The sequence below is a fragment of the Oreochromis niloticus genome, linkage group LG9, assembly GCF_001858045.2.
Source record: "Oreochromis niloticus isolate F11D_XX linkage group LG9, O_niloticus_UMD_NMBU, whole genome shotgun sequence".
In the NCBI taxonomy this organism is placed as follows: Eukaryota; Metazoa; Chordata; class Actinopteri; order Cichliformes; family Cichlidae; genus Oreochromis; species Oreochromis niloticus.
This window is the reverse complement of record NC_031974.2, coordinates 11,641,739-11,656,537: the sequence shown is the minus strand read 5'-3', so window position 1 is coordinate 11,656,537 and position 14,799 is coordinate 11,641,739. Positions and strand designations below refer to the sequence as shown.

Here is a 14,799-nt window from a genome sequence, read left to right as displayed (position 1 = left end):
TTCTGCTCTTTGCTATGTGCGGTTCTTCCTGCTGCGCTGCCTGCTTCTGACTTTCCATGTATGCACATTAAAGGGTAGATCCATACTGTGAAACAGAATTTAACGCAGAGCAAAACAACAGTCTTTTTGTAGTACTCTCGACTGAACTGAACTGAACTTGTCATCCTTCTCTGTGCAGTGCTTTTGTCTTCACTGCGTTGTGTGCTGTTTGCTCCACATCTCTGACATCTCCGGTCAATCAATCTGAATTAAACTTCCTACAAGCAGATTTTAACATGAGGGCAGAGCAGATGATGAAAATGCCTTCCAGCAGCCTGGTCACATATTCATTCAGACAATTATTCCAAAAAAGAAAAGAAATCTCAGGAAAACTAGATAAATGTCACGATAATCATCATCATCACCCACTCAGACTGCATTCTCTGAATAATTCCAACAACCATTTTAGTCATTGTGAGTCATTCATATCCATCATTTTAGTCGCCTCCATCGTGGAAGACAATAAAAAACAAAATGGAGCTTATTTTTTACAATAAAATTCACCAATATGCAGCAGAATCTTAATAAAAGCTGGCAAACCTGCTGACAAATAATTTGTATTCATGAAGGTTCGCTGTTCGTGTTTATATCTTTGTTTACATCTAGAACTCAGGGCTGGAGACAGAGAGCGTCAGGACTCTGGCTCACAAGCTCGGCGCCTCGGCCAAGAACCTGCAGAACTTCATTTCCGGCCGCCGCCGGAGCAGCCAATCGGAGAGCAGGAGCTCGCGGCGCCTCCCCAATGATCTGCTGACCTCTGTGGTCGACCTCATCACCGCCGCCAAGAGCCTGCTGGCCTGGCTGGACAGGTGAATATACTCTCTAAATTTGTCTTTGCGCACAGACGCGGTGTGTTTATCCAAAGGAGAGATGATGCAGGTTGGTGCTTTAGTTGTACAAACAGATTTTATGATTTACCCTTTGTGGTGTGCCATCAAGGCACATAGGGTATATGCTCGAAATTTGAGGATTTCCATGCTTGCAGACTGTTTGTGTTATTCAACAATTCACTTGTATGACAGCAGATCTAGTCATGCAAGAGATAAAAATGTGAACTACGTCAAACTTCTGATTTTAGGCAAGCCATGCAGCTCTTTGAAAGCTAAATCAAATCAATATTTGTCTTTGCAACAAGACCAATTCTCCTCAGTACACTTGGCAGGTGATGTTTTTCCGAGACTCTTCTGTGAGTTTAGGCTGTCTCAGTGTCTTCTGTCTGATCCTCACCATCATGGAGCCAGATCCCAGACTCTGTGATGTTGAGATCAGGGCCAGACCACCTGTTGCAAGACTCAAGTTATCAGACACCACCCCGCTGCTACTGTCTCGGTTTGGATTTGTTTATTAGCACAAAAATAGATAGAAAACTCTTTCTCAGTACGATCCTCTGTCATAATAAAGGCTGTTCAAATTAGGATTGTTCAATATGTCCATGATGAAAAAATTAACAGTTTTTATGTAGAGCGATTAACACCACATGCTACAGGCACTTATACTGTGCAATGCTTTTAATTAGGGTCCTCGATGAACATAAGTCAATAAATTTGTCTATTACATTTATTAAAACGGGATCCAGAGAGCTCAAAAGGCTTTGCAGTGATATTTTGATGAGATGACATACTGTATTGACTTAAGTTAAGAAAGTCAATAAGCCTTCAGTGTTCAGTCACAGATATTTTGGGTTTGCTCAGCTTTTGTTCTACAATATTTGATCAAATGACTTTAAAATAAATGTCAAAATAACAACATTAAACGTGGACTTTTTACAGTGTAGGCAGAATTGGGTGCTCTGACTGGGGTCTCAGAAGATTTCTGCAGATGCATTTGTATTAAAACATAATAAAACACTGCTTAAAATACAAGAGAATGCAATGATTCAAAATAGCTGGGAACAAAGTGATTTACAGAGTGATGAAAACTTGGAAAAATACATGAAATGTAATATAATTAAATCTCATATGATTAAAAAAGTACCTCTGGGGTCTGTAGGTGGGTTAATATAAATAAATGAACAAAAAAATAATAGCAATTTATGAGCGTTCATAAATTATTTAAACATTTTTTATGGCAGTTTCACATTACAGTGGACCAGTTATGCAAATAACCCCGAGGCAGGCTGGAAAAGTATACTAGGAATGACTTGCCCACCATTACTCCCGTGTCTCAAAAGACTGAATATCACGAGAGACTTCATTTAAAAATTTTTTGTAATTTAACTCGCAAATGTAAACTTAAATATTAACTCATCCATGACATGTAAAGTGAAATATAAACAAAATAAAGTGTTTGTACTATGCTGTAAGAAAGGAATCTAGTATCTCAGATTATTCAAATATTTCTCATCATGTTTGAGTGAATATAAACATTGCTAGGTCTGGGCAATAAAACAATAAAGATCATTATTGTGAAACAGCTTTTATGTGATAGAAATATAAGATGGGTTAAATGTAAAGTCGAAAGAACTTGTCCATCCATGTTTTGACTGATGAAAAGTAAGGTCATTGATAATGAGAATAGCACCAAAGCAGTCACGTGGTGGAAACAGAGTTATAACCATGTCAGATTATGTTGACATAGAGCGTAGGAGGAGCAGGCTGCAGAAGCACATGTGCTAATGTTTGGGCTATTGAAGCTGTACACACAAGTATGTTAGGAATGAATGACTGACAAAATTGTCAAGATCTGCAGGACGAGCAGACTGAGTCCGATGTGGAGGACCCAAATGCAGATGTCTGGAGACAGAATAATCTTAACAAAAGGCGAGCGGTTTTTTGGGGGCTGATAATCCACGAACAGAAGACTAAGCATTAAATACAAAAATGAAGTGAAAACTTCAAATTACATGAACTAAACTCGGCAAAATACAAGGAGGTACAAGGAAGTGGAAAACATTGGGAACGTGGTGACAATCCAACAAAGGACACATGGAGACTGACACAACAGGAGGGTGATTAGCGGAGGGGAGACAGCTGGGAAACACAGCTGGACCAAATTAGACATAATGAGACAGGGGAAGCAAAAGTGACCATAAAGCATGTGGGACGAGGGACTATCAAAATAAAACAGGAAGCACAAACACATTGAGACTAAGACACACAAGCTTGACACAGAAAAAATTTAAACAAACATGGGGACATGGCAGACTTAACATGGAACATACTAAAATAAAAAAAAATACAGAGATGAGACTAAGGACAGGAGGGCAACACTAAGGGAGCTATTCAACCTATCTAAACTAAACTAAACTAGGTATTCATAATACATTGGAAAAAACAATATGGGAATGAGAATAACTAATAAGCAAATATATAAATAAAATCTAGGAAAATAAAAACATTCTCAAAGCCTAAAACAATGATGATGTAACAAAATTCCAAACTCTAAACACAAAAACACCAAGTCCAAGACCCAGAACCATGACAACAAAAAATGTTCATGAAAACCTTTGTCAAACAAGAAATACCAACAGACACAGCCCAAGGCTCAAAAGATGAGGACATTGTTTAAAAAGAAGGGTCAGAGCCCTGTTGAGATATTTTGGGTCTTTAAAGGCATTCAAAAAAGCAACGTAGCAAACACTGCAAATAGTGTTGCAAACATGTTACCACAAAGACGGGTAGCAGCATGGCTCATTTTTACCGTCTTAAGCAGTGCCATGTGCACAATGCAACACTTTGCAGTCCAAGGCAGTTTGTCCAGCACCATCCCTTGTGACAAAAAGTGAAGAGACACTGATAACACGAATGCAACGGCCTACTTTGTTGTAAAAGGCACGATGCCAGTAAGCACAATCGAACATGTCGAATTTTAGCAGCTGATTAAAGTAATTGACCCCAGTTACAAACCTCCATGACCATAAAAAGTCATTGCTGAAAAGGCTGGCTGTTCACAGAGTGCTTATCAAAGCATGGTAATGTAAAGTTGACTAGAAGAGAAAAGCGTGGTAAGAAACAAATGTGTAATCAATAGGGATAGCTGCAGCCTCAAGAGGGCTGTCAAGAAAAGTGGATTCAAGAACTTTAGTCAGAGCATCAAGAGTTACCACGGGCACATGTCTTCAGGAAAAAAGCTACAGCTGTCACTTTCTTAATTTCAAGCCAGTCTTGAACCAGAGAAAATAACAGAAGCATCCTGGCGTATGGAGAAAAAGAACTGGACTGCTGCTTAGTGGTCCAAAGTCCTTTTTCAGATGAAAATAAGCTTTGCTTCTCATTGGTAAATCAATGTCCTAGGGTTGGATGGAAGAGTCGAGAAACTCAGAATCCGAATTTTTTTAAACAAAATGTGATGTTTCAGATGTCTCTGATCTGGTGTCCCATGTCATGTGCTGGTCTTGGTGGTGGTTGGTCCAAAGTCAATGCAGCCATTTGCTGACAACCTTAATGAAGATGCTCATTTCATTTTCTAGCATGACTTAGCACCCTCCCACATTGCCAAATCTACTACAGAATGGTTTTCTGACCATGTTATCACTGTGCATGATTTGCTAGCCAAGTCGTCTGTCTTGGACCTCACACAGAATCCATGGGTACTGTGAGGAGGAAGATGTGAAACACTCCACTCAAATTAGCTGAAAGGCCACTTGCAAAGCAACATGGACTTTGAGAACACCTGTCAAAAGCTGATCCACTACATGCCAAACTAAACTGATACAGAAGTTCATGAAAACCTAACCAAGCGCTGAGTGTATAAATGATCATGCTTTTCATTTCAGTATTAAAAAGCCCTTTTTATCCCTCAGTCATAAGTTTGATTGAGGTATTGTTGTCATCCTGCTGGGTAGGCGGGCAAGCAATGTGGAGACCCAAGTTTGTGAATGAGATAACTGAAGAAGAAAGTCACCTAGGAGTTTTTAATTGATACCATAGGTCTATCTACTAAACATCTCGGGACAGTTTGAATCTCAGTAACCTTGACCTCAAGGTTAGAGGTCAGAGGTCAAGTTTTCTGAAAATCTTTTGCATGCAATAACAAGAACAAGGCAACGTGGGAATTTGAAATTCATACCATAGGTGTACCTATGGTACGGTATGAAGGATGAGGGGATACCATTGGCTGCCCACAGTATTTTTAATAATAATTTTTTAATAATTTCAGATACTGGAGTTCAGATTTTCATGTGCTGTGAACCATGATCATCCAAATTAAAAGTGATGACATTATAATATATTGAGATCCACTTGTGTAATCATAATCTGAAAGACAAAGAAGTGCATTTCAGTTTTTGTAATATGTGATGTAACCTTAACTGAAAACTTAACTTGGTGTCAATTTGTCCTTATTTTGGGACCTTATGTACAAATCCCAAAAATCAGTTAATGTAAAAGAAATGTTTAGGAAAAACCTAACATAGTGACTGTAGTAACAAATCCTCTCTCACTTCTCTGTTATGTACAAGGAAAGCACCAATCTGCAAAACACAAGCTCCCTCCTGCAGATGTTGGTTGTTGACATCGTTTTTGTAAAATATGTTGGGTTTTTTTGTAAAGGGATAATCTCAGACGTTTTTCGCTCTCACCATGCTTCTCTCCTCGCTCTCTTCTCTTGTCTGTCACTTCATTTATTCATGACTCGACACGATCTTCTGCGCACAGCACACACGTAAGCTACACAACTAAAGGTCTTTGACATCGGTTCTTGAAATGCCAGGCACCCACACCTGTCCCCAGGCCAGCTAGACCACAAAACAAACATTAATGCATAGAGCCTCAGACTCATAGAAACGCCCACGGCCTCGTAAAAACACACACTCGCAGACACACACCCACCTCGGCACGCACTGACACGCACTTATGCAAGTGCACACGCGGTCGCCCACGCAAAGTGATGCAATTGAAAATGGCAAAGCGACATTGAGATAGGGGTAAACTCGGCAGAGCTTTCTGTTCTTCAGTTGTGAGACACTGTGTAACAGCTCATTTTTTAAGATGTTTTTATCATGCAGATTATACAACAAAAGGCAAAAGAACATTTTCCAGGTTTGTGAGGAAACACAAGTGATTTGAAATTGATGACACCAATATGATCCCACTAAAGCTTTATTTTGATGAAATAAGATCTTATAAAATTGATCTTTACAGTCAGGAGAGAAGAAATGTGTGAGCAGAACAAGATTATTTTGTTACTGAAGTCAGACCTGTTTGGTTACTGAAAGTAATGAATTCATTAGGGGATCCTAACAATGTGGAAATGGTGAGCATGTCGGGCTAAAAGCTCCCCTGAATTTGTAACGGCAGGATGGCTTCATCTTATAAGGTACGCAACAGAAGCAAATTGGTTTAAAACGTGTTAAAAATGAACTTTCATCTCCTTCTGATTGCTGCTTATTAGACCTCTCGGGGACGGAGGAAAAGTGCAGCGCTCAGTTTGCAAATGTGCAGCAGCTTCTCCCAAAATGACTTAAAAAGACATTTTGCAACCTTTTCATGTATAAAATAACAGCATGGGTAGAGTACACACAATCTTTTTGCTGCCCCTGATGACTCCATATATGTTTACTTTCCCCTTCCAGGCATAATTTTTACCTGACTTGATCGATTTCGGTTTCTTTTAAATGCACATTTGAAAGCTCCTTCCTATGAATTAATAACATGGCCAAGGAAACTGCATTTTATATGTGAAATATTTTCCCGATAGATTTTAAAAAAACAAGAAAAAAAAAAAAACAGCATCAGTTCGAGTGTTTCAAATGTATTTATTTATTTATTTATTTTTTTTACCAGTGTCATGAAAAAGGAGACTTAGAGGTATGGGGTGTGTTGCTGGGTTGGACCTGGCAAATATATGCCAAATAATCTATATGCAGGTCATGTTTATAGTGTAACCAAAGATCCTATAAATTTATTATGATATAGGAGAGAATTTCAAATCACACGGATTGTCAGGCAAGGTCTGTCTTGTTACAGAGAGCACATTTATTTCTGTGATTTCTTAGCAGATTTATGGCTCTTGAGTTGTGGAGGACAAACATGATGATGATGTTGCATGGTGTAGCATGCAGCAAACAAATACCAAACAGTCATTAGCTTTGTGGATGGACAAGCAGAGGCATTTTAAGACAAATCACACTGCTCACCTCTGCAGTCATTGTGTCACACATAACGATAGCAGTATGGCAGACAGGGATCCTCAATTTATGATTTAATATAGACTATATATCTGAAAAGGCCAGAAATTGCCTTTTATTCGAGTCATTAGTGTCACCTATAGGAGCGCCTTGCTACTGATGGGGTCTGTGACCTTACAACAGGCTCACAGTCAATTAATTACAAAGGGTAGAAGTGATTAACTTAAAAAATAAAGTCAGTCACTTGCAAAAATCCCAGAAGCACTACACCCCATTACATAGGCTAATGCCTCTGTCACACAGGCCTAGAAATGGTGAGTGACCTCTGTAAATCCACACGTCACTAAGGAAAAATATGTAATATCCAACCAGTTGGTGATCCTTGGCTGAACTATGTCTCAAAGAGGGTGCTGCACCAAAAACCTCCTCATCTGCATTGTGCTTCTCACAGTTTCACTGCTTCACAGTTTTAGTACAGCACCAAAAACCTCTTTGCAATCATTTTCACATTTCGACATATTTGACACAGCAACCAATTAACAACCTATTAGGGAATACACATTCGGTGAAACTAGGGGTTAAGGCACACTACAGTGAAAATAGGATGGCAGCCTCACTGTGACTAGGAAAATCTGGTGGTTGCATTGAATTTCTCTGCAATAGTTGCAGTGATCAGCTGGTTGCCCAGTTCTTTCAGTGAGATTGGCAGGACTTCACAAGTTATTTCCATATGATTCCTCGACGAATTACAAACACATTGCAAACAATCTTAGGCTACATTCACACTGCAGGTGAAAGCGCTTTAAATCTGACTTTTTTGTCCCTATGCGACCCATATCCGATCATGGTATGACAGTGTGAACAGCACAAATCCGATATTTTCAAATCCAACCTGGGTCACTTTCGTGGTACTGAATCCGATACATATCTGATGTTTTAGAAAGCGACTGCTGTTTGAATGGTCATGTCGCATTAAATCAGTCTTTTACGTCACTCACACAAGACAGACGCCAATTATCAGCGCCGGAGAAGCGTCCGAGAAGACATCGTGAACGTTTCCTGGCCATCCAGTGTAGATATTAGTGAAACTGTTGGGAAGACAAACGTGAACATTTTATTTGTACTGTATAATCTGCAGATTCTGACAGAAATCTGCAACTATCCTTCGAAGCACCGCTCCTCTCTAAAACTGCAATAAGGATCATTATTAGGCCATATGTAAATAACAAAATAACTTTATAACTTAAAGCAAAATTGGGAAACGTAAAGTCCGAAACGAGTCTTTACATTAAGGGCCATCAGTCAAACAATACTGTTTGCTCTGGGTCTAAACAGAGCGCGTTGTGTGTGACGTCTTCTTTTGTGCATGCGGGCCGCTTTGAGCGTTCACACTAGAGCGCGTTTGCTGTCACATTTTATTTGTGGTGTGAACAAGCAGACAACGAAATCGGATTTGATCAAAAAATCAGAATTGAGCATTAAGACCTGCAGTGTGAATGTAACCTAAGTCAGTTGAGTCTGTGAGCGCATCTCATCTGTGATGTGTCTCTTTGGAATAGGGGACTTGTTTCAGCTGGTTGGTTGCCATCTGGTTGTATTTTGGTTATAGTTCTATGTAAAAACAGATCCCTAAACAGTGTCATTGTAGAGGAATTTTTGAATATTCAGTCAAAACCTATGACATTCTGACTAGACTCTGGAATGTAAGTAATAAATGTGAATTTCTGTGGATGTAGATGGAAACACACTGCATGTAACTGCCAATTTGAACACATTCAGTTTCAGTTTACACTAATAGCAAACTAATTCTTCCTCCCTTCACCCTCAACCAGTTGTGGCAGATCTACGCACCTCTCTGAGCCTGTGTATGTTGGAGGTTTCTTCCCGTTAAAAGGGAATTTTTCCTTCCCACTGTTGCCAAGCGATTGCTCACAGGGGTTTTCTGATTTTTGGGGTTCTCTGCATTATTGTAGGGTCTTCATGTTGCAATATAAATCGTCTTAAGGTGACTATTGTTGTTATTTGGTGCTATTAATAAAATTGAAGTGAATTGAAAATTGAATTAAACTAATTCCATCTAATTGCTGTCTTATCATGAACACGAAATTCACTTTAAGGGGGGCAACTGATTATGAATGGCTGGCTCCTGTCTTCTAAATCATAATTTTAAAGGCAACAAGATGGCAGTTTCAATCTGTTGGTTAATTCTGGTTGTGTCACAGTCTCCTACCAGAGTATTCCCTAGTGTGGTTGTAGCATAAGGAAACAAAACCACTCAAAAATGGCCTGCATACTAAATATAATCATCCTTCAAAAAGACAGACAGGTGCAATCAAACATTGATGGTTAAATGACAAATTCAAATTCATAGAGGAAAATAAGGGAAAAGTCTGAAATGAAATGAAGACAGAAAAGAAAGTTACTCTTGTGGAAATATAAATGATAAGAGTACAAAATGCTTTGGGTGATATAAACAGGAGGAATGCTAGATTCAGTCTGTCAAGCTATGGGCTATAGAGATGTCCATTTTAGTTTACCCTATATTTATTTCACTTTTGAAAGTTTGCCAAATTAGCTTCTAGCAGTTCTAGTTTGCAATGAATCCAGATCCAGAAAACTATAACTGGATTATTTTCAAAACTGATGATTCTCAGGCACGTCCTGGAGTCAAAAGCACCATCCTTTTTTGTGTGGTTTTTTTTGATTACTTACATTTATTTGGCCAGCATCCTTAGAAAGATCTATTTAAACTGAGTTTAAAAATGTCTATATCCTGTTAGTCTTTTGAGATATGATGGTGTTAGACTTTAAGAATAGTAAGTTTGGAAGGTTGGACTACAAATAAAGGCTGCACATTTTTACCTTTATCTGTACTACACATTAGCATCAAGTGTTTACAATGCAGCTATTAATGTATGGACAGTTGTAACTGGATTGTCAAATATGAAAGAAAACTTAAAAACATTGGAATTCTACCGCAAATTCCTCAGAAGGACAAGGGATGTCTTCATGCAAAGATTTATGGATGTAATGCAAACATATTTGGGTCATGTGACTTTGCCTCATTTATCTTTTTTTGTTTGTTTTTTGGACCTTTGGAGTTTTAGTAAACTCAAGGTACCCTACATTGTAGCATCATCATAGACTCCAGTTGGGGTAAAAACTGTTGTTTGAGGACTGGGGCCTGGTGGTTAGCAAACAGTCTGCATAGCCTTAGGTCCTGCATATATATATAGCACTCAGCCTCAATACTGATGACCCAAATCACACACACCACAGATAAATCATACACTAGAGGCTGTGGCCGAATTTTAATCTGGGTCTTTAGAACAATGAAGGAAGTGTGCATCTTTCCGTTCACTTCATTACGTTGTATGTGCAACCCATATGTCATCAATGTGCACTAACTTTTATAATACTGTACGCTCCTTGGATTTGTCTCTGTGTGTGTGTGGATGTGTGTGTATGTGTATGTGTGCTGTCATTAGCACCCCATTAGCCACAGCATGTACCTTATCGTTAACACCTTCTCCATACCTGAATAGTCCATTATGCCTCAGTGTGACCAGAGGTTCATTTATAAACATTGTGCTGGGACAAAAAGGGGCTTTAGAGGCTCGTCTCTCACAGGAAAAAATAGGTTTTTATGAAAACAAACTTGATAGCAGAATGTGCACACTTTAGTGGAAACTATGACCGAGCATACAGACATGTGGGAGACGCTGGGAATTGACAATGCCAGTGGCAAAGTAGCTTAATGAATCCAAAGTGGCCTAATAGCTCTTCTCGCACAATTTATTTCAGTCAGACCGAAACCAGATTAAAAAAAGAAAGAACATCCATGTCTAAATTGTACTTTTTTTTGTTTGTTTATTTCTAAAACCTGAACTGAAATGAGAAATAGTCAGTATAAGGTGTGTGAATTGGTGCACTCAGAACAAGATGGCCTATTTACCTGGTTCACTAACGCACTTTCTGTCTTTTGTCCACTGGTGCTGTGTCCTCTTTCTTTAGAGGGAGTGCATTACTGTTCAGTCCCCTGAAACCTGCCTGCAGTGGTTTGGATTGCATACTCACAGCAGAAACATATTCATATTCAAATAACAAACTGTCTTTTTTACTGTTCTCAAACTTTTCTTTTATTATTGGGTATGTTTTGGTTAATGGCTGTAGTTAAGTATGAGATTTGAGCATAGACTGCATCTAAACGACAGAGCTTCTGCAAAGTGAAACCAATGCAGGAGTGCCTCCATTCTGCATTATTCTTAACAGAGGGTGACTCCTCTGGTTGCAACTCATTTATTCTGTAAATTAGGGTTTCACCTAGAGTGAATTAGATGAGAAAGTAGGGCATGTTTTACTATGAAACTGCAACATCCCTTAGTTTTGGTCAGATATGCCACTTGAGCGTCATAACTAGTTTCAAACACCAACATGGCAACTAATTGGTTATGTCCATGTAAAAAGCCAACAGTATGTGTAGGCTAGTTCCTTGGGAAGTGACAATGACAGTGGAGTCTTCAGCTCCACTTCAACAATCCACCCCCACGTGTTCTGCCATGTCCCCTATCCAGCGTTCAGTCCAGACATCCATTTATGGTTTTCCAAACCAGTGTTTGTAAGTCCTCTAAGGAAGCTAACCACAAATTGACTCTTTATGGCTCCAGTTTTCAACTTCTTAAAACCTCTAACCGCTGCATCTTCCCTCACATGCGCCACCAAAATTGATCTTTATAAATATAAATTAAACAAGTCTCCCAAAGCTCCTCTATATCATCATTGTTATAACGGCTTAACAGTGTATAACCCTTTCCTTCTGACGGTGATAGTGAATTACATACAAGATAACAAGATAGTAGTTGCATAAACAATTTGACTTTTTAAATATAGATTTAATAACTTTTTTTTTTTAATGCTATGAAGTGATGGAGCATTGATGTTTGTCGTGCTGCACAAAGTCAGTAATTGCCAATTGGTAATGGGTTAATTGAGCCAAAAAAACAGACATTCTGTTTTGAGCTTCATAAATATGATACTTTGCCACTTTTCTCTGCTGCTTGTGCTGGCAAAACGATTTGGTTTCAGATCTGGTGGATTTAATTACCAGCAAGCCTTCAAGCTGTACCACTATCTAACAAGCCAGGACACATACAGGCCTACTGGCTGCCAACAAGAAGAAAGGACTGGTGCTGATTTTGATTCTGTCAGTAACGGAGAGATGGAGGCAGGGAAATGAGGACTGGCTTTGAAAACCAGATTTGAAAACCGCTCAGAGACAGATGGCAACATGTGGTTAGTATATCTTAACATTTCTGATATTCAACAAACAAAACAATCAATTCACCTTTGAAGAATAATCAATAAAATGGAAAAGTTGTGAGTACAGTTGTGAGTACAGTTGTGAGCCTGTACCAAAGAAGAAGCTACCACATCACAATACAACTCTTCTTTTTGTTCTTCTTTTTCCTTATTTGCTCCAAAGAAACACAACAAAAAGGAAAAACAACATACTCTTCTTACATATTTGTAAGGTAATAACTACTTTCATTGTCCTAAAGTTAACAGGTATGTACAGAGTGGGGGCATGGGGTGGCACCAGCCCCAGGGTACTTTTTCTTCCACTACATTTTAGATGTAAATATTGTACTTTGTATTCCAATTTACTTTGAAGCTTTAAAAAAAATATAGATCTTGTGTATATAAATAAATACAAGATAAACATGAGGTTGACTGCATAAAAATTAGCACATTTTTGTGGGTCTCCTGCAATACTCGTGTCACGCTCTACGATATCAATTCCATTTTAGTCCACTGTTAGGTGATGTGGCATTATAATTAGATGTAATTTTCATGAAATCAAAATGATATAATAGACATATAAGTTAATAAAATTTCATAAAAATGGGTCATTTTATCCCGTTGGTAGGTGGTTGCTATGACATAAAGATAAACAACCCTCAGGGACATAAAATTTACCTGTGTGCCAGTTTTGGTTGTTCAGCTTCTGATTGTATAGAAAAAGTTCGAGTTCAAACAGACAGAAACATATAAATTCTGTGCATTATAGTAAGGCAAATGTATTGATACCAAGCAATCAATTATGTTTCAAAAAATATAATGTATGCGATTCTCCGATTCTTAAAACATATTAAACATTTATTATTGTTTAATATGTTTAATGTTTAATTTATTATTACTTATTAAACATAACATTATTATTTTGATCTTAAAAATTGTTGTTAGTTTTTCCACTTTGCAAAATATTTTTCCAATGTAAAACAATTTCCTGTCTCTTGTCTTGGTGCCAGTTTCATGTAACAGCATGTGCATTAGAGCACAGGGTTGCAAATGAGCCTGAACAGTGCCCAGTGTTTTTTTTGTTTTGTTTTTTTTACACTTTTTTTTCCATTGCATTTATTTATAGTAATAAATAATAATAATAATGATATAATAATATTGCAGTCTGCCGAAATCCAAAATAATTATTGTTTTACACCAAAAACCTAACTTTAATTGACTAATGTTAATTAATTCATCAATTTAAAGACAAAAAGGGCAAATTTTGAGGACTTTTCGATTCAATAAACTAGTTGACAACATCACTGTAGGCTCTCGTAATTATAGATTTTATTATTTACTGACCAAACAACTTCCAGTTTAATTAAAAATAATAATAATTGAGTGATTAGTCAATAATGAAAATAACTGCGATTAGCTGCAGCTCGAGCTTCACAGATTTTTGGTTGTGCTTTATGTTCACCGAGTGCACAGATTCACTTACCATTGTGTTTTAAAGCAACTCCCTCTCTCTCACTAATTAAAGGGATTCTTACATGCGTGTCTGTGTTTGAGTCTAGTTTGTGGCGTGCCTCCCTCCCCTCCCCGTAACAATGCTCCTGTCCATCTCCTCTGCACATCATCTAATGCTGCAGGAACATTATAAGACATACTGCTGTGTTATCTTTTCCCCCCAGGTCTCCCTTTGCTGCAGTGGCAGACTACTCAGTAACCCGAAATAATGTCATTCAGCTCTGCCTGGAGCTCACCACCATTGTACAGCAGGTGTGTGGAATTGTTTGTGTGTGTGTTTTGAAGGCTTATAGCTCTTATTCCCCGCCACTTGAAGTGTGCGGCAGAGGGTAGCTGCTGTGCTATATCCCCAAAGAGCGGTGTGTCTGTGTGGGTGTGATGCAGCAGCCTCAGCCTCTGCATCCTTGAGCGAGAGTCAATTCTTTGCTATTTATGTCCTTTACAGTCTGTCTTATGTATGACTGGTGTGTGTATATAAATAAAAGATAAGTGTGTCTGTTTGTGTGGGCGTGTTTTTATCTGTCAGGGGTAGGGGTACAGTAATGTGAGGCCTAGACGGTATACGGAGGTAGTATAGCAGCGTGTGCAGCATGAGATGGTGAGTGTTTGCAAGACAGGATGTACTGCTTGCGCTACATTAAATTTCTCTCGTCCCGTAGGACTGTACGGTGTTTGAGACGGAGAACAAAATCCTTCATGTGGTGAGTCCTGCTTCCTCGGCCAGCTGTCGCTTATTTGCTTTGTGTTGATGGGCAGCATCCTGTTCTTTTTTCTTTCCACATCCCCCTCATAACCGCTGATAAAACACACACACAAACACAGAAGCTTAAACTCCCTGCCAGAGACAATCAACAACATCACTTGTTTTTTCTTTTATGGAGCTA

At 38.6% G+C, this 14,799-nt stretch overlaps 1 protein-coding gene across 2 annotated transcripts in view; it reads left to right on the top strand.

The window, feature by feature from the left end:
• The window catches only part of cnksr2a (connector enhancer of kinase suppressor of Ras 2a), a 77,562-nt gene that overhangs the window by 19,613 nt on the left and 43,150 nt on the right, over positions 1 to 14,799 (top strand). For both annotated transcript variants that reach the window (XM_005449078.4, XM_005449079.4), the window contains exons 3-5: positions 646 to 848; positions 14,080 to 14,167; positions 14,575 to 14,616. In XM_005449078.4, coding sequence (XP_005449135.1) covers positions 646 to 848; positions 14,080 to 14,167; positions 14,575 to 14,616 — 333 coding nt within the window. The remainder of the gene's footprint in view (positions 1 to 645; positions 849 to 14,079; positions 14,168 to 14,574; positions 14,617 to 14,799) is intronic.